General features: G+C 41.6%; 1 protein-coding gene across 6 annotated transcripts; it reads left to right on the forward strand.

Moving 5' to 3' along the window:
- The first annotated feature begins 35 nt into the window (after positions 1-35).
- Positions 36-18,571, forward strand: KIAA0753 (KIAA0753 ortholog). 6 transcript variants are annotated; one of them, XM_088152257.1, is made up of 18 exons: positions 36-259; positions 605-646; positions 1,771-1,902; positions 2,717-3,293; positions 4,721-4,827; positions 5,000-5,062; positions 5,584-5,802; positions 6,279-6,447; positions 6,897-7,105; positions 7,325-7,494; positions 8,447-8,533; positions 9,857-9,944; positions 12,087-12,167; positions 12,337-12,471; positions 14,024-14,102; positions 14,458-14,578; positions 15,557-15,769; positions 17,240-18,571. In XM_088152257.1, the coding sequence occupies exons 3-18, from the start codon at positions 1,813-1,815 to the stop codon at positions 17,355-17,357; spliced, it is 2,526 nt and encodes an 841-aa protein (XP_088008383.1). In that variant the 5' UTR covers positions 36-259; positions 605-646; positions 1,771-1,812; the 3' UTR covers positions 17,358-18,571. The 6 variants fall into 6 exon arrangements, with proteins under 6 accessions (XP_088008383.1, XP_007420951.1, XP_025023910.1 ...); XM_007420889.4 differs by lacking the exon at positions 605-646; XM_025168142.2 differs by lacking the exon at positions 605-646 and having other exon boundaries at positions 36-254.

Genomic DNA, 18,571 nt, shown 5'->3' on the forward strand with positions numbered 1-18,571 from the left:
AAAGCAAGGGCCACGCCCCCCATATGACGGTGGCCGCCCGGGCCAAGAAGCTTCGAAATAGTTTGCAGGATTGGATTGAGGGCGCTGCGAATTTCTCGGGCAGGGAATTGGCTGTTATCTCCACCCGTTGTCCTCGGGCTGTTACAAGGCGTCCTTCAAAGCGCTGGTTGCCAGGGAAGCAAAGGGAGGCGGGATCGGCTCCGCTTGTGGCAGACCTCCGCCATGGCCCTTCTGTAGCCTTCTTCCGGTAACTGGTCAGGTTTGTCTCGTGTTCTTTCTTGGAGAGAGAAGGGGGGGGAAAAAAGAAAAGAAAGGGAATGTCGTCGTGATTTTTGCTGCCTGTCTAGGCTAAATGAGACCTAACGAAAAGTATAGCAGCAGCGAGGCCAAGTGTCTAGCTCCCTGCAGCGGCTAACCCCCCCGCCCCCAAAAAATGTATTGGCTGCAAATGCTGGTCAGAGATAGACTGTACTGTGCATGGAGGATCTGATTAACCTCTCCACTCCTGCTTATGTATCTCCTTTTTAAGACATTCGGGCTGTCATAAGTAAAACAAAGGTAGATCCAAGCTGGATCATGTGTTCATCGCCTTTCTTTCCCCTAGTGATCGTCAAAGCTTGGTGAACCTATAAAGCTTCCATATCAGGCATGTAATATTTTCTGAACTTTTTCTGGAAAGAAACGTCTACATCAGTATTTCTCAACCTTGGCAACTTTAAGCTGTGTGGACTTCAACTCCCAGTTGAACTGCTTAAAGTTGCCACGGTTGAGAAACACTGGTCTACATACTTGGGATTAATGTTTTTATTGATTGTTAAGAAATTTCAAAATATAATCAGCGTTTTTATAAGTAATTGTAGCAGATGATCAGGTACCCATAGTTGAATTCCTTTGTGTCTCTGATTACTGATCTACTTAGCTGTTTCCAGCTGGGGGGAAAACAAGATAATTGCATGGAATGGGATATCTGCCTGTTTTAGTCATGTGGCATGAAGATTAGCAGCTGGTGGTAGTCCCTGAACCACATCTGGCTCTGAGAGAGAGTCCCTCTTGTCAGCTTTAAAAGCACACAAAATGTTCACAAGGGTCACTTCCTGTGGCCTGGTGGGGGCCTAGGCCTGCCGTTTCCAACTTTTCTGCAAAAGTCCCCTGGCTGTGTGTCTGCCACATTCTCAAAGTATTTGTAAAGAAGAAGGGAACTGTAGCCCATCAATGCCTTTGCTTGGTTAATGACAGAATGATGGCATGTTTAGCTTGTAATACAAGGAGGGAGGGAAGCTTTACTCCTGATTTTCAGCTTTCTCCTTCATAATTATGTGTTGCTTCCAGATACCTGATGTTGGAGGCCAGCAGCAAGGAAGGGTTGTTCATTTTAGTGCTTTTTGAGAGACAGCTGACTATATAGACTTGCCTGAGAATTTATTTGTTGGTTGGTTGGTTGGTCAAATTTATATGGCCGCCCATTTCACACCAAGTGACTCTGGGTAGTGTACAATAAAACGAATAATTAAAACATTCTGCAAAACAAATTAAAAACAATAAACATAGGTAAAACAAAACCAAACAAAATGATTCTGTAACATTTTAAAAAGATAACCTTAACACTGGTTTCCTAAGCATTGTAAGTGCTGATGACTGGAATGCATTTCTAAGCATGCTCAGGGAATTAAAATTCTTATGCCTAATTAATTGAACAGTAAGAGAGTCTTTGAGCTAAGTAAACAGAATGTGTTTACGCTAATGGAAGTTCTCATATTTGCTGACTTTCAGTAACCACATAAACAACAGGAGATTGAGCTTCTGATAATTGTGATGGAGCTGCAAAAAGCAACCACAGTCAGTATTCCTCTGACATCCCACCCACAGCTGGCCAAAAGTGACACAAAGGCCCCACAGATACAGGTATCGGGTAACATCAGCATCCTCTGTGGATTTTTCTTTACATGATGAACTTCTAACTTGTAATAAGAAGCTTACCACTATGTATTCTAGTATTGCCAACTTCTCCCTTGTCATTTTTTTAATGAACCAATGAAGTGAGGGTGCTGGTTTCTAGGAACGCATTGCATGGGCTTTGTGTTTTCAGTACTAATTATTATAAACCCAACAAGTAAGGCTGTGTCTGGGTTTGTTTTCTGTTTTCTGCCTTTAAATATGTTTCATACAACCCCTTGCATTTTTCCATGTATGAACTGAGGTATAAGTCTTATTTAGACAGAGGTTGGAGGTTGCTCAGATAAACATGAGAGGGATCATAGAAACTTATGGCACACACCTGTCTTTCTTCCTTCCTTTTGCAGATGCTCTACCACAATTATTCTTGCTCTTCTAAAGTTTGTATAAGCTGTCTAGGCTATATAGCTGCCCTCTCGGGGAGATGCTAACAGATAATTATGTTGATATAAGTTGGATTATTTCTACAATACATTGTTTAGTTTTTAGTCAACTGGCTTGGGAAATAATTTAGGATTCTTGTAAGCTTCTTATTCCATGACTGCTCTGTGCATAGAAACATGAGTAGGCATAATAGCATATGTAGTGTTCTCCACTACCACCTTTAATCCTCACCACAATTCTATGAAGCAGCTTAAACTGCAAGGAAGTGACAGGCTCAGTTGTCCAATGAATTTTTTGGTTAAACAGAGATTTGCATTTGGGTGATTTTAACCCAATACTCACCTTGTACCACACTGCCTGTTTTAAATGTTTGGAACAGCTCCAGTTCAGTCGGAATGCTCCTGCATTGCCTGAAAACCTGTCTGTCCACTACACCAATCCCTGTCCAATTATCATAGAAAAGCTGAAGCAGCCAGTGACTCAACAGAATCAAGGTGATGGCGATGGACTTGAACTAAGGGGTTCTGTTGGATTCTCGGTTGTATCTGAAGAGAAGCTCAACCTGGCTGTCCAGTTGGCCAAAAGGGATGTGAAAAGAAAGCACCTGCAAGAGCAAGTGAAGCAGCATCCCACCAAGATGGATAAGTGTCCTCTGGGGTGTCACTGGGGAAAGGAATCAGGGAATGTTGCAGTGTTGAGACCATCTAAGTCCCACCTGAAATATGAACGCCAGCGTAGTAATCGTTCCAAGATGGAGACAACCGGCTCTGGAGCAAAAGTCCTCCTTTGTGCTCCAAGTCGTGTTACATCAGAGCCTGCTTTGTCTGATTCTCCACCAACACATGATCCAGGACCTGGGCCCAAAAAGGAGGAGGACAAAAATGCCATAGAGATCAGAAGGCTACAAAAAGAGCTTCAGAATTATATTCAGAAAATTGAACTACTAGCAACAAAAGGTAAATGGGAAAGGGCTGTAGTTGTGATATGGCCAAAACGTGATCATGTCTTCCTTTGGAAGTTAGGACTGCATGTCTCTGACTGGTGGAGCAGAAGAGTCTTCATTGATTTTGTCCATTTCCCACTGAATAGAGACTTTGAACTCGCTGCAACCAGTACTGTTGTAGCTAGTCCTGAGAAATGGGTGAAAGATTGACCTTACAGGGAAAGAAAGTTGTGAGAAGCAAACTGACAGCAAAGAACTATGAGTCTTTGTAACTGTTGTTCCTGACTTTCAGGACTTCTTTGTGAAAGTTCCCAAGTCTAAATGAAGCTTGTAAAGATGGCTTGAATGACTTGCCCTGCTAGCCATCTCCCATTCACTATAAAGGAATGTTCCTGATAGTAATGCTTGACCAGAGACCATTTTTTGCCAATGTTGGTAATCTTATAATCAGAGTATGTGCAGGATGCAGCCAGGTTCTCAGACAGATTAGAGCAGGGGTCTCAAAAATTTTATTTATTTATTTATTTATTTATTTATTTATTTATTTATTTATGTCTTAAATTTCTCCCCTGCCCATCTCCCCCCAATGGGGGACTCTGGAAAACTATAAATACATATAAATACATAAAACATAACAATTTAAAAAAACATTACTAAAAAAGAAGAAGAGAGTCCAAGAAGACAAAGGATCTGGGGCTGAAGACAGCAGGCCTCTATGGGGCTAGCCATCTCCACGCTTGAAGTATTCCCTCCCCACCCCAGCCCAAATTGTGGTCCATGTGTTGCATATGGCCCCCTTATTCATTTTCTGAAGCTTGCAATAATATTCTGTAGCACTGATCTTGAAAAAAAAAATACATATCAACACAGTAATAAAACCAAATATATGTGGCCAGAGTGAAACTGCTCTATTTTGCAGCTGTTTTGCAGTAATATATCTTTTTAATTTAATAATTGTATGCTTACTAGCATACTATGATACTTTCAGTTTCTTCATTTTTTTATTTCTTTAGACTTTATATCAATGTATGAAAAGGCTTCAGTGTTGTGCCCTTGGGCTAATGATCTAGTCCTCCTGTGGCATAATTTGAATTTAAGCCCCCTGGTTTTGAGGTTAGTTATGAGCTGATCGTTTGAACTGCAAGAACTAAAAAGAAAAAATCTTGGCAATCAGTTAAAAAATTCCACACTCTAGACAGTGAAGTGAGGAATGTTTGAAAATTGTTCTGACTTCTCTTGTGTAGATCTAAGCTGCTAGTATGGGATACGGGGCACTTAGTACATCTTTTGGAAGAGGAACATTGCATGGCATGGACATTTCTCTTCATTGTCTCTTCTCAGTTGTGATTTTCTATGTCATGTGTTTCATGTTTTCTGCACCAAATTGTTTGTTAGTAACTGAGTATAGTCAATTGTTTTGCTAAACTTTTTTTTTCCCAGAGAGAATTGAAAAATGTTTGGATCCTGAGGAAGAACGCCGTGTCCATATTCGGAGGCAGGAACAAGCTGTGCGCTCTGCCCGAATGCTCTATGTACTCCAGCAACAGGTCTGAATGATCCCTGGAAACTTTGGGAAGATATTTCAAATCCAAAATGGAGAATCAAAACAAGGCAGTCTGAACCAGATAGCTTGGTTCCCAAATCCAGGCTTCATTATACAGACAAAGCATTTTCCAAACTGCATTCTCTTGTTAATTTGTTTGTCATATTATCAAATAGGTAAAACAAATCCAAGAAGATCTGGAGAAGCTGAGTCCCCTTAAAATTAAACACACAAAGAAGGTGAGATGAAATTGCTTTAAAAGTTCAGGGGAAAACTGAGTGGTGAGGGAAAGGCTCAGTTGGAGCCTTTGGATTGGAGCCTCCTTGAAAGGTCCCTTTGGAGAGTAGTTGGAAGCATCTGGGTGGAGGATGGCTTTATAAACTTTGTGTTCAGTGTGCTCTTCACTCTGAGCTATATGATATTTCACTCAGGCCTGACATTTGTTTCTATTTTGTGTGTTGTCATAGCAGTCTGATTTTATGGTTTTCCATTTCAATCATTCTTCTGATACAGGTTAGAAATGCCAATCTTCTCCAATCTTGGTGTTTTGGATTGTGTGGGCTTCAACTCTCAGAATTTTCCCCAGTGCCCATTCTGGCTGGGGAGTTTGGGGAAATGAAATCCACGTGTCTGGCCAAGCTTGGAGAATTGTGACTTAGAGCCAAGCAGCTAGTGCTTGAAGACTGGGCTGAGTTGCTCTGGGTTTATTGACAAGAGACTACTTGATTCAAGCCAGAATTCTTCTTCCTTTGTGATGTAGTCACGAGCTCTGGCCAGGCTGGCAGCAGCTCACAGAGGTGCCATCCGAGCTCTGCAGATGTTTGTCACTCATTTTGCTGACTGGTCAGAGCAGCAGCCTGCCTCTGCTCACTGCAAAGAGCTGGGCGATCTCATCCGGCAGCTCTCTCTCTGTTCTGCCCGCCTCGAGATGGACTCATCCATTCCTGATATCATCATAGATCTGCTGCTGCAAGTTGAGGTCAGGAGAGAGTGGGTTTTTTCTTTGCTTGGCATCCAAGACACTGTGTAAAACTCTTTATGGGGAGAACAGATTTCCATCATCCAGAGAAGATGTGCCCCCCCCCTCCCCGAAATAAGTGTTAAATAATGGCATGTTTTGGTATTTGGTTTCTAAGGGATGAGCTGTTGCTAGGTTCTTGAGCTACACATTTAATTAAGAATATTTTAAAATGTCTTTTTAAAAACTTAATGTGCTAATGAAATGTGAAATATAATTAAATTATCTTAGAACTATCCACACATAAATCCTGTAGCAGACAGTGAATACATTAGCTAGATAGCATTTTTCATCTAGTTGATCCAGAGGCCTATTGTTGGCTTTTTGTCAGTTAGGAAAGCAGAGCATCTACCTGAACTTTGCATTCTGTAGGATGGATTGTGGATGCTCAGCATAAGATTTTTGTATGTGTAACCTGATGCAAATTGCTACGGCAGGACCTAGATTCTGTGTTGTCCAAAAAGGAGTCTCCCAAGAAAGGGCAGGAATGGCTCTGCGTCTCTCAAGCTGATGCACCAAAAGGCACCAACAGATTGCCAAAAAGAGAAAAGAAATCTTGTGTGCTGGACCAAAAAAAGCCTTTGGTGGCCCGGAAACTTCTTCCTGGTGAGTCTTCTGGGTGTTGAATTGGAAGAAGTTTAGTTAGTAATTCCTTACAGATCTTGTTTGGCCCAAATTTATTTTTCCCCAGAAATGTTGAGATGGGGGATTTCTGGGTGAACTGATTATAACTTAACTTCTGACCCAATTGGATGTTTGGAATTGAGGGTGCACGTACTTCTGAGGAGGAAAAAAAATGGTCATTTGGATGTTTGTTATGTGAAGAGTCTCTGGCTTCCTCTTAAAATTATTCCCTCTGCTTTCCGTCCCTAGATCTTACTGTAATTAAGTCAAACGAAGTATGTTTGCCCCTGTTTTAAGTATGCCTCTGCTGCATACTTCTATTGTTTCTTGTCCTATGGTATGGAACTGTCCTTATCTGTTCTTTGTAAAGTGTCATGATCTTATATAATAAATTGATATATGGATAATATTGTTATAACAAATGACTTTAGATGAACATCCAGAATCTGCAGTCCTGTTACCACACAAGGCAATCAGTCACTGCAACACAAGAGCCCAGAAAGACATACTCCCTGAGCGAGAGGCAGTTGTACAGTACAAGGGGGAGGCCGTGGGGAGACCAGGACCTTTGAAAGCAGGCTCTGGTTCTGACAGTGGAGCCCTGAAGAAGAGAGGAGTCTTGTTTTCCATCAGACCTCAGGTACAGATATATAATCAACAGCTACTACTCCTCTTCCTTGTCTCTAAGCTTAATTTTAGGTGCTGTGAGACATTGTTTCTCCCATGATGTAATGTCTCTCCCCCCCCCCCCCAATTACAGTGATTGAAATGAAGGCTTTATAATAGGTGTTGTTTTGTAGAAAAACTGCTAAACTTGTCTGAAAACACATATTACTTTAATGTTTTTGTTTCTCTAAAGGGTAGCTGTCGGCCTCCCAGAACAAAAACAGTGCGGCCTGTAGCCAAACAGGCCCGGTTTCTAGAACCCACCGTTGCCTTCCGACTCAAGGAGACCAAGCCACCCATCCGAGACAGTAGAGTCCCATGGATGCCTCCTAGTCTCAAGTCCCCCTTCCCCTCCCCTCTGCGGTAAGTTAGCACCCCTGCAAGGGCAGTTGTTAGGGGTGTAAACATCTGCAGCAGGTTATGCTGGGTTATCTATATGAACAGATGGCAATAACTTTCTTCAAGTATAGCTTCTGGGATTTTATTTGGAGGCTGGCTGAAACATTCAGGGCTGCTTTGTACTAAGATGGGCCAGGCATTTGATTCATTCGGTTCAAAATGATCTGCATTCTGCAGAATTTCAGATGTTTCCAGTGATCCCCTAGTGATAATATGGAGTGAACCTAGAACTCTCTGAATGTGAACTTAGTCATAGCCCTGTAGTCACCACTTTGGAGATCCTTTCTTGTGACTGTTACAATAGCAACCATCAGTGTTTTGTGAGGAGGTCCTCGTGTTCTTTTGAGGTTCATTCCTGTCCCTCTTTCTGAAATGCTTGAAGAAATGTTTCATTCACCAGCTGATGTTTACACCAATACAGTGGTACCTTGGGTTACGAACTTAATCCGTTCCGTGACTCTGGTCGCAACCCGAATTGGTCGCAACCCAAAGCAAATTATTCTTGCCAAGCCTGCTCTGCATTTTCTTTGGAGCCATGCTGACAAGCACACCAAAAACCTTCCAAAACGCCACAAAACACACCACAAGCTTCACCGAACGTCTCCTTGCTACCGCGATCTCGCCCACAGGAAGCCGTGACTGCGTGGCAGCAGGGAAAATGGCTGTGGATCCAGTTCGTAACCCAAGGCGGAGTTCGCAAACCGAGGTAAATTTTTGCGGCCGGAGCTGGTCGTAACCTGAAAAGTTCGTTAACAGAGGCGTTCATAACCCGAGGTACCACTGTATCTGTAATGCTATAATTCTAATTCATTTATTATGTGAAAATGTATCTATAATTGGTGCCAGTGGAACTGCAAGAGTGATAAGCTTGTCTGTGTTAATTTTCTTCTCCCACTTAAACTCAATGTTCTTGCAGGCACCCAGAGAAAAGTCCTGGACATACCGAACCACCTCTGGAGATGGAGACAAAGGGAGACGTAATCCCTGAGAAAGAAGTGCCCAGGTAGGTATAGAAGTTAGGATGGAAGGTTGTGGGTTTTTAAATAGTTGCATTTTGGGAAGGTTTTTTTTTTTTGGTGCCTTGAAGTCAGTTTTTGATGCTTGGACTAGTCCCTGCAGTTTTCTTGCCAAGGTCTTTTGGAAGTGGTTTGCCATTGCCTCCTTCCTAGGGCTGAGAGGGAATGACTGGCCCAAGGTCACTCAGCTGGCTTTGTGCCTAAGGTGGGACTAGAACTCACGGTTTCTACCCTGAGGCCTTAGCCACTACACCAAACTGGCTCTCTCTCATAGATGTGGATTTTTTTTTTCTTTGCTTGCAACAGATATCATTTTGTCACTCTAAATTTGGACTGAAGCCTGTATGGAAGGACATTTACTTTGGAAATAGATCTGAATTGGGCTTGATTTCCTAGAGCAGTGTAGAATATAACAAGTAAACTAGCTATGGGGAAAAAAATAAAATGTGCCAATTTTACATCCTGACCAAAAAGAAGCAGATGGGATGATTTTCCACAATTATGGGGGACAAAGTGAAAAATCCTGCTTTGCTTCCATCATAACTTGTTATTTATTGGTTGAACCTAAGAAGGCAGAGTAGAAGCACGTGCAGAAGGCAGTCCTGACTGCCATGCTTTCATGAGAAGCTGTCTGTATAATGTACCATTTGTTGCTTTCTTGGAAAACTACATGTAAAATTAGGTGTAAGTCCTTCCTGCTTGGCACTTGACCTCCTCTTGTCAGATGTCAGATTTTGCAAGTGTAGTGCAACAGAAAAATCTCACTATCTTTCATAACTCCCAGGGGAATAAAGTAAGATTTTGGATCTAAATAATAATCTGACATCATCATCTCATCTCTTTTGATAGCATTTGTTCTGCATACCGTTTCCAGTGCTAGCTCGGATAGGAGCATAAGTGATAAGTGATGCCTCGGTTGGTTGTCCTTTTTGGAAAAGGCTTCCAACCCCTGTGATTTTGAGCTGCAGTAGAAACTGGAGGCTCCGGTTCCCTGGGTGTTTCTCTTTCTTTTTACTCTTGCATTTGGTGAGAAAAGAGTTAAAACCTGGGATAGATACAACTATTTCAGTTGTATCTCTCAGAAGGGCACTAAACAAGGAATGCAAATGGAAGGGATTTTAGGGTCTTCCATATTACTATAAAAGCCTGCACCGAATGGCATGTGCATCAGTAGAAGTGCCCAGTCTGGAGAGATGCTGAATTATACAGGCTGTCCTACGATTATTTATGTGTATTCTGTTAGCCACATCTTTAAAAGATGACATGAGTCATCAGATTTTCACTGTGCTCTATTGTTTGAAAAACTTCAGGGACAATGGCGCTTCTCCAACTCTGATTGCAGAGGAGGTAGAGCAAGCTGTTCATGAGCGTCTGGAGCCTCTTTTGGCAAAACCACAGGTAGAGTCACACACTCTTCCTCTCCTCTTTTCCCTTTGATCTTTTGACATGATTCCTTGTTTATTGATGAAATGAAGAAACCACTTCCTCCTTTCTTTCCAGCTCTTTTATTGAAGGGTGGCTTAAGGCCAGATACTTCACATAAGATGAGCGTGACTCAATTGCTGCTTCATAGGTCTTTCCTCCTGTATTAGCCAGGGCCCCAAATTAAAATTGTGGGCCTTGGCTAAGGCAAGAGGTGAGACTTATAAGGCCACAACTGAGTCATGCTCATTAGAATGAATTCATTAGTTAATTAGATTTATATCCTGCCTTTCATTCAGGAGCTCAAGGCAGCACATACAGTCCTTCCATTACAGAACAGTGACGGCACTCAGATAAGCACACGTGAAATTTTTGCCTTTCTTTATGAGGGACTTACTGTGTTTATTTGCCCCCCTTTTTTTTCAAAAATACCTGAAAAATAAGGTTAGCTAAAGATTCACAAAATAAGGGATGCTTGCAGGTAGGAGGGCCCCAATGCCTGCATTAAATGATTGGGCAGGTTTGGGGAAAAAATGGCTAAAGAAAGGTACAGAAAAGTCAGCTGGCTAACGTAGATGTTCGATGTGGTTATGGGTGAAATGAAAGCCCTACTCTTGTAATCAGATGTGGTTCCCAGGTTTGATTCTTTTTCTCAATTGCAGTGAATGCCGTGTTGTTGAAATCCATCACAAAATCCATATGAAACCACCTCCCCCCACCTCAGTTGTTGAGCTCACTGGGCTGTTAAACATCTTCACATTGTGTATCCAGTGAGTGATAATTTATGCAAAAAGTGTCAGACTTTACAAACTATTGTAAAAGGTGTTAGACTTTTCTTCCTTCCTTCTGTTAAAAAAGGTTGCGTATTTAATCACCCCATCCCCTAAAGTAATTTAGCTTTGCAACATTGCTCCAAGAGAGCATCTTGACAAAGTTTTCTAATGAGCTTTAAAGAATTCTAAAGCCAAAGAAAGTTTCAGCTTTGAGACAAAACACATCTACATATTCTTTTTCCAGTTTTTTTTTATTTTTTGCTTTTAATATTCTGTAGGGCAAGAAGAAACAAAAATATAAGACAATAGCCCAGAACAATGTATTTCAATATTCAATCATAGTTTACACATAAAACTAAATTTATCAAAATAAGAGTTAGCATAAGTTGTATAATTATGCTTTTTTTTTGCAGCACCAACACTGTGGAATAGTCTCTCTGTGGAAATCAGGCTGGTTCCCTCTTTGCTGGTTTTCAACAAGCCTCTAACTTTTTTCAGAGAGCCCTCCCTTGATTTGAGTTGTTGTTGCCATATTGTATTTCTTTTAATTCTTGCAGTGCTGTTGTGTTTTTCTTTTTGTACGGAGTTGTTTTATATTGTATTTTTCTATGTGTTTTGCCAAGAGTTGTTTTTGACTGGCATACAAATATGTTAAATAAATAAATTATCAATCATTCCAGATCCAATAAAAATGTAGTTCATCCTTCTGAGAAATCATTTGAATTTTATCAGTACAGTAATTTTTTCTGTGACAGAAATTGACCATCCTTTAGCATGTCAATTATTCAGTGATAGGTTCTTAAAAATTTCCACTTTTGAGCAATTATTAATTTTGTAGCTAGGAGTAAGAATACAATAAACTCTTTTTTGTTTAGAGTTATTTCCCTTAAAATGTGTAATAATCCTAACTCTGGAACACATTCTACTATTTGTTCAGTTATTATTCTTATTTTTCTAATACAATATCTCTTCACAAGACCATCAAATAGGAAAAAACATTATCTTCTGATTGCAACCCTTCCAACATTTTGTTGAATAATTATGAGATATTTATGCTAGTCTAGTTGGAGTTAAATGCCAGCAATCTTCTGCTGGATCTCATGTATGGAAGCTGATCAAAAACTACCTGATTTCCAAAGTGTTTGCCTTTTTTTCTCCTCCATATTCTTTTCCAGGTGATAGACAAGATTTCTTTTGGTTGCTCTTCCAAGTTTAGAGAGCTGCTATGAAACTATAAGTGCTCTTAAACTGAGTTTATTTTGTTGGCATTTCTACCAGAAAGTCTTAATTAAGACTGAGGTGGTGTAGGCCATCCCGACTGATTGATATATTTTTGTTTTGTTAGAAAGTGAATCTCTCCTTGGAAAGAAATATTGGTCAGGAGGAGTCTTTGTGCGACAACCGTTCATCACTGGACATTGAGAAGGTACAATGTACCTCTAACAGTGTGTTACCAATTCACGGGGCCTCTGATGATGCTTTGTGGCTTGGCTTATTTATAAGGACTTCTCCCATTCTCCCAGTGGCCCTTTTGTGTCTGAAAGGTTCTTTTAGGGAACATGATAAGCTATCCTCCCCTCTCTCTCAACTGTTAGGCTGCAACAAGTTTACCAGGTATCCGTTTGGAGGATTGCCGTCTGGAACAGTGCAAGAAGATGGAGCATGAGGCTCTTTCTGCGCTCAGCATATCTGATCTGGAGACAATGATGAAGAGGATGGAGGAAATAGAGGTGCATTCATTCATTAGTTGCTGACCTGTGCCTGTGCATCAGGTTACTGAGGTGTGATGGCTCTCAGCGATCAAGCAGTTTGTGCATTGAGCTCAAGGAACGTCTTGAGAATCTCCTGTATTTGGCTGGTATAGGAGCTGCATTTTGTCCTCCTACAAGGGGGAAAAATGGCCTATTTGGTGTGTGGCATCTGACATTTTTGCATACAAGAGAAATGGGGAGGGAGAAATAGCTGGAGTTCTACTCTATGCTTTTTTCCAGCTTCCCCTAATCTGACACCATCTAGATGTGTTAGCAACAGAGGTGAATATGTGTAGCTCAGGGTTGAACTGTGGAGACCTTGGGGTTCTCTGAGCTTGGTTCTTTTCTTGCAAACGTTTCATTACCCAGCTAGGTAACATCTTCAGTGCTAGAAAGGGATGGGGTTTGCTCTCTATTTATATGCTGTAGCCTGCCTTGCCAGTGCTGGTAGGGATGGGGGTTTCGTTTTGCTCCTCTGGTAGTTCTGATTAGCAAATACTTACTGCTTGATTGTGTGCCTGGTGGTAACCTTTGCTTATCTGGGTGATGATTGCTGGTGATTGATTGCTGGTGAGGTGATCTTCTAGTCTTTTGTCTCTTTTGAATAGTATGTAGATGCTGTTTATCTCTCTGTGTCTGTTAATTGCTGCCTTGTCTGAATACCAGGCTTCCAAGAATTCTCTTGCATATTTGGATTATCACCCAGATAAGCAAAGGTTACCACCAGGCACACAATCAAGCAGCAAACATATGCTAATCAAAGAACTACCAGAGGAGCAAAACGAAACCCCCACCCCCACCCCCACCCCCACCAGCACTGGCAAGGCAGGCCACAGCACATAAATAGAGAGCAAACCCCATCCCATTTTAGCACTGAAGATGTTACCTAGCCAGGTAATGAAACGTTTGCAAGAAAAGAACCAAGCTCAGAGAACCCCAAGGATTCCACAGATGTGTTCAGATTAGAATTCCCAGGATTCCTCAGCCAGATTGGGGAAGGCTGTCTTGTGCCAAAATTTGTGTTTTACAAACAGTAGAGTTAGCTCTACTCTCCTTTTCTGAAGATTCCTTGAGATTTCTGATGGTTTTACTTGGAGATACCCAAACTGCTAGAGATGCAGAGACATCCCACCATGGCCAGCACTCCCATTTCTTGTGCCCTCTTCCATGATCAAAATTTGATCCCCAAGTTTGAGTCTTAGGGCTATATGATTTAAGGATTTTATGTTGCTTTTGTAATTTTGTTTTTGTCTTTCTGTATGCTGCCTAGAGTCCTGCAGGATTGTGGCAGGTATATTTATTGTATCCTGTACAAAAAATACTGTATAAACAGTACTCGTTTTTCAGAGAGAGGAAAGATAACAATATCTCCCATTCTGAATTCTCCATTAGCTAGAGCTTCTCACTGCACAAAGGTAGAACAGTTTGGTTTACTAGAAGTGTTTTAATCACCTCTGTGTCTTTCCCCAACACAGTGAAACTAATTAAATTATTTGTTGAGTAATATTGGGTTTATCTGTGTATATTGAAGCACTACCAAGAAGCTGTGCGCAGACGCTACAACCAGATTGTTTATTCTGATGTTGATTTCTGGATCCAGGAGAGCAAAAGTGAGTTTCTGGTTTGTCTTTCGATTTTTAAGAAATAACAGCTGAGCAGTGAATGGGCATAGCTATAGATAAATGGTCAAGTTCTCTCTCTCTCTCTCTCATTCTGTGTGCAAGAGTATATATATTTAAGTTCTTACTGTGTGTATGTTGTAGAGATGAGGGAAAAAGGCAAATCTGGTTGATACTATGATGTAGTTTTTTCGATAAACATTCTCATGGTTAACAAATACTCTCTTGGCTTCTGTTTCTATAAAAATATGTTAATGGGCATAGGGAAGATGAAATTTGAAATACAGCTGGAGCTTGTCCATTCTGGCATTGGTGAGGTAATTATTTTTCTGATAACTCCTTCTAGAGGAAGAGTCTGTAGTGAGAGACCAACAACCTGGGGTTGTTCATCCCATCCAGATAACAAAATTAGAAAATCACAAAGAGCCACAAGTAGCCATTGTGTTGGAAAAGCCTTTGGATGCTAGGTGAGTAAGAGATTTAACAGCTTATTGTGCCTAAACAGCTAACTTTTATTAAATGTATCATCTTTGTTTATGCTAAAAAAAGGATTTGCCCCCTTGGCTAGATTGTATGGAATGTTTAGGAATAATCAAATGATCAAGGTATCACGGGACAGCAATAGTACTGGTTCTTTAGGACAATAAAATCAGAGGAGGAAAACCTCATGTACTTGGGCTGAAGGACAGAAGGAGCTATATGCCGTTGGCAGAGGATGGGTTGGAAGCAAAGGTGGAAAGCTGAGTGCAAACTGGGTGGGTAGGAATGTCAGTGCTAAATAGACTGAGATAATTCCATGTAGCCCACCATTTTGCTTCCCTTTATTATTCAAAGAAGCTTATGAGCGCAGCAAAATTAACTCTTTCAACATGAACAAATGAATGAAAGCTGGGGGATGCTCAAGTGAGAGAGAAGCAGCTTTGCTTTCTTTGACTCTTCATCTTCTCACTGAAACTTGTTTGGCTTTATCTTTTTCTTTGAGAGTACAGGAGGTAGGGAGCTGAGGTCTAGAATCAGTGGTTGAAGTTACACAAGAGAAGGGTTAGAGACAAACGAGCACCTACCGAAAAGGAAGAAAGTTGGGGGAAGTGAGCGCTTAAATAAGCTTGGATGAAAATAGTCTGTTTTAACCTTAAGTGAGCCTGAGAAGAATACACCAAGCTAGCTAGGGAGGCAGAGAAGCACAGAAAAGGTTAAGTGCTGTACTTGGATGAAATGCTATTGGTTTTGAACTATGAATCTGATTTGGGGGTCCTGCACTCCTCTGCGTAGCAGGCACAGGGAAAAAAACGGGGGAGAAGGCTATTGCCATCATGTCCAGCCAGTGAGCTTCTCATAGGCATTGTGCTGGTCATAGCTGGACCATCTCAGTGAACTAGAGGCTGTGGGTCTGATCCAATTTTAGGGCTTACTTCTGTTAACTCTGGTTGTATTTGTGTTTTCAGTGCTGTTGATGAAGAGCTGTTGGAGCCCAGGACTGGGACTCTGCAGTCTTTTACACATCACATTCCCCCAGAGAAAGAGTCTGGCACTTTCCTCTCCGTATCTAAAAATGTTCTCCAAAGCCTCCGTGATTATGATGCCCGATACAAGCAGCACCTGAAGCGCATTTTCCTTGAGGAGGTGGGGCAGTTTAACCCTTGGAACATTGCAGAGAGGTATGGGGAATTTTGGGATGTTTCCTTTCTTGGTATCTTCTGGAGGGATCTTGCTTTTTATTTCAAAAATCCATACTCCAGCTTTTAAAAAAAGTTACAGCCTGAAGAGAAGAGAACTGTGTTGTGGTTCCTTTTAGAGACACTAGGTGGTAACCCATCTCCTTGCTTCTGTGTTTCGCTTTTTTCCCTTTTGTTTTTCTATGGCTCCTTTCACTATTTTCCAGTTGGCAAAAGGAATTGCTTTGCGTAGTTAGAATATCATTTGATTTTTGATTTGTCAGACTAATTGCTTTCTTCTTGGATATCTTGTCACCTTCCTTCACACTTCTGTTTCAGAGGTGTTGTCAGGAGTAGCTGCTCCCCTATCTTTGAAGCTCAAAGTTTCTACCTCCTTCCCCAATTGCCATGGCTAACATTTTTGCTCTTATTTTCTTCAAACCCATCCTCAGTGGGACATAGGCTCTTTCACATGGGCTGACACCTGGCTGAGAGAAGTGACTGGCTCAAGATCACTTAGCTGGCTTTGTGGCTAAGGTGAGACTAGAACTCCCAGTCCTGGTGACAGCCCTTCAAGGTAGACCAGATTTGGAAACCAGAGTTATGAATGCTAATACTACTTTTATTATAAGGTTACAGTAACAGAATCTTGCACATCTGAATGTGCTTCCCTCCTCCCCCACTTTATCTCTGTGAAAGCTAGAGAGGGTCATGTCTGAGATGCTTTCTCAAATTACATTTCTGCCCTGGATTCAAATTTCTTTTATTTGACCATTGTCTTGGTTGCGGCTCTTCCTCCTGTTCCTCAAGGTTATTCCTTCTTCCTATTACTCCTGGTTTCTAGTCTGATGCCTTAACCACTACACCAAACTGGCTCCCAGCAATGAAGGAGGGGGTGTTAAAAAATGATCTGCTCCAGGTATTAAATATGCTAAGTATGCTACTGGATTGGGGAACTTTTCTTCCTTCAAGGGCTGTCTTTCCCCTGCTAGGTAATTAGGCCAATAATTCTTAAGGTTGGCAACATGTGGCAGGACCACTCCTTTTCCTTCAGTGGATTGCCAGGGCAAGGTCAAAACTTTCAGAGCGTTTTTGAAATTAGGCTGCAGCTACAGATGGCCAACCCAGCTTTTGGGGGAGTGTTCTGAGTGGGAAAAGGCAGGAAGCAGAACTGGAAGATGTTAATTACCTTTGGGGTGGGTGGATGACAGGAAGGGCAGAGGACTTCCTTCAGAAGAGTGGGGCTTCATAGACTAGAGGTGCTAGTAGAACAGATGACCAGTAAGAGTTCTAGTGAGGGCACAAGCACTTGCATGTCTCTTCCTGCTCTGTCTCATTGCCTCCCTCTCAGCCCACTGAGAGTGCATACAGTCCCACTCCTTGCCGCTGCTCCTGGATTAAGTTGTAGGTTGTCATGGAAGCCTTGGAACTCAGGTCCTTGCTGTTGAGCTCCTTTCTTTCCTTTTCTTTCAGCCTGGCAGAGGAGCTGACAGAGGAAGCACTGACAGACGTAGCAGCTGAGCTTCAAGGCTTGTGTGAGGACTATGCAGAAGCTGTCTTCACTTCAGAGTTTTTACAGGTGGCTGAGTAAGTGGCTTTCTGAAGAACACTGGTGAACCTGGCCCTACAATGAAAACTCTGCTTGGCTGAAAGATTGAACCTGACAGAGACCACTTCTCAGGGATGGAATTTGACAATTCATGCATTACTTTCTATGTGCCTTCTTGGGAAGGCTGGGTCTGGTGGGGCGTGTGCAATCCAGAATAACTGAATAATGTTGGGAGAATTCTGATTCTTGGAAGCCTGAAAAAAGACACTGTTCCTTTAAAGAGGTTATGTATTCCAAAGCACCTTTTCCCAATCATTTTCAAAGCATGCCCAGCCTTATTGTCCGTTTCGTGATTCATTTGGGCTGAGTATTTGACAAATTATTCCCCCCTAAAGTTCTATGCCTTGTAAAAAGGGTCACTAATTTCTTGGCTGAGCTCTTGCACTGGCAGCCATCTTACGAAAGGATACTCATTACTCAAGGGCTGGATCCAGTTAGCTGAGGATAGTGACAGAAAGTGCTGGCTCTGTATTGTGGAGAGCCCAGCCTTAAAGATACTGCAAGCTTAGCTTCTGGATTCTCTACTGCTGATCTTGATAACACGGTACCACATTGCACAGTATTTCAGGGAATGAAAACAAAAGTAGGTGCTCACCGCTTGAAAATGTTGCTGACCCCGAGGTTCTACTCCAGTCTTTGTGAAAATGAATAGGGTACTTCTAAAAAGTCCAAGTAGTCTGCTCTATTCATGCCAGAGGATAATGGCAACACTGAGGTTTGGTGAATGATATCCAATGGCATCCATATTACCAGGTTGAACCCTAGACAACATTTCTGTTTCCCTTCTGTTTCCCTTCCCACTGCTTAATCTCAGTGAGCCTTGTTTACATTTTCTTGGTGCTCTGGGTCAACAAAGCATTTGAGGTTCCCTTTGACCCTGATGTCCCTTCCTGTTGGGGTGCTCTTCTCTCATTTGTGGTTAGTCTGCTGTATCTCATTGTACAGATGGAAGAGTTCTGCAGTAATAGCATCAGTTTTTATCTGAATTGTCACATTGAGCAACCGCTTGAGGCTGAGACAATGGGGAGTTTCCTTAAGCCAACTTCATTTGAAAATAAAAATTAAATATTTATTTTACTGTTGCTATTTGACCAGCAATACTTATTTTGTATACAGTCAAAAGGAATTTATACAATAAATCAATGCACTTCATACTTGATTACTTGTTTTTCTACATAGACAAAACTTATTAAATA

Source organism: Python bivittatus, unplaced genomic scaffold, assembly GCF_059951505.1.
Source record: "Python bivittatus isolate LINGU-HERP-01145 unplaced genomic scaffold, Pbiv_v1 ctg000690_np1212, whole genome shotgun sequence".
NCBI lineage: Eukaryota > Metazoa > Chordata > Lepidosauria > Squamata > Pythonidae > Python > Python bivittatus.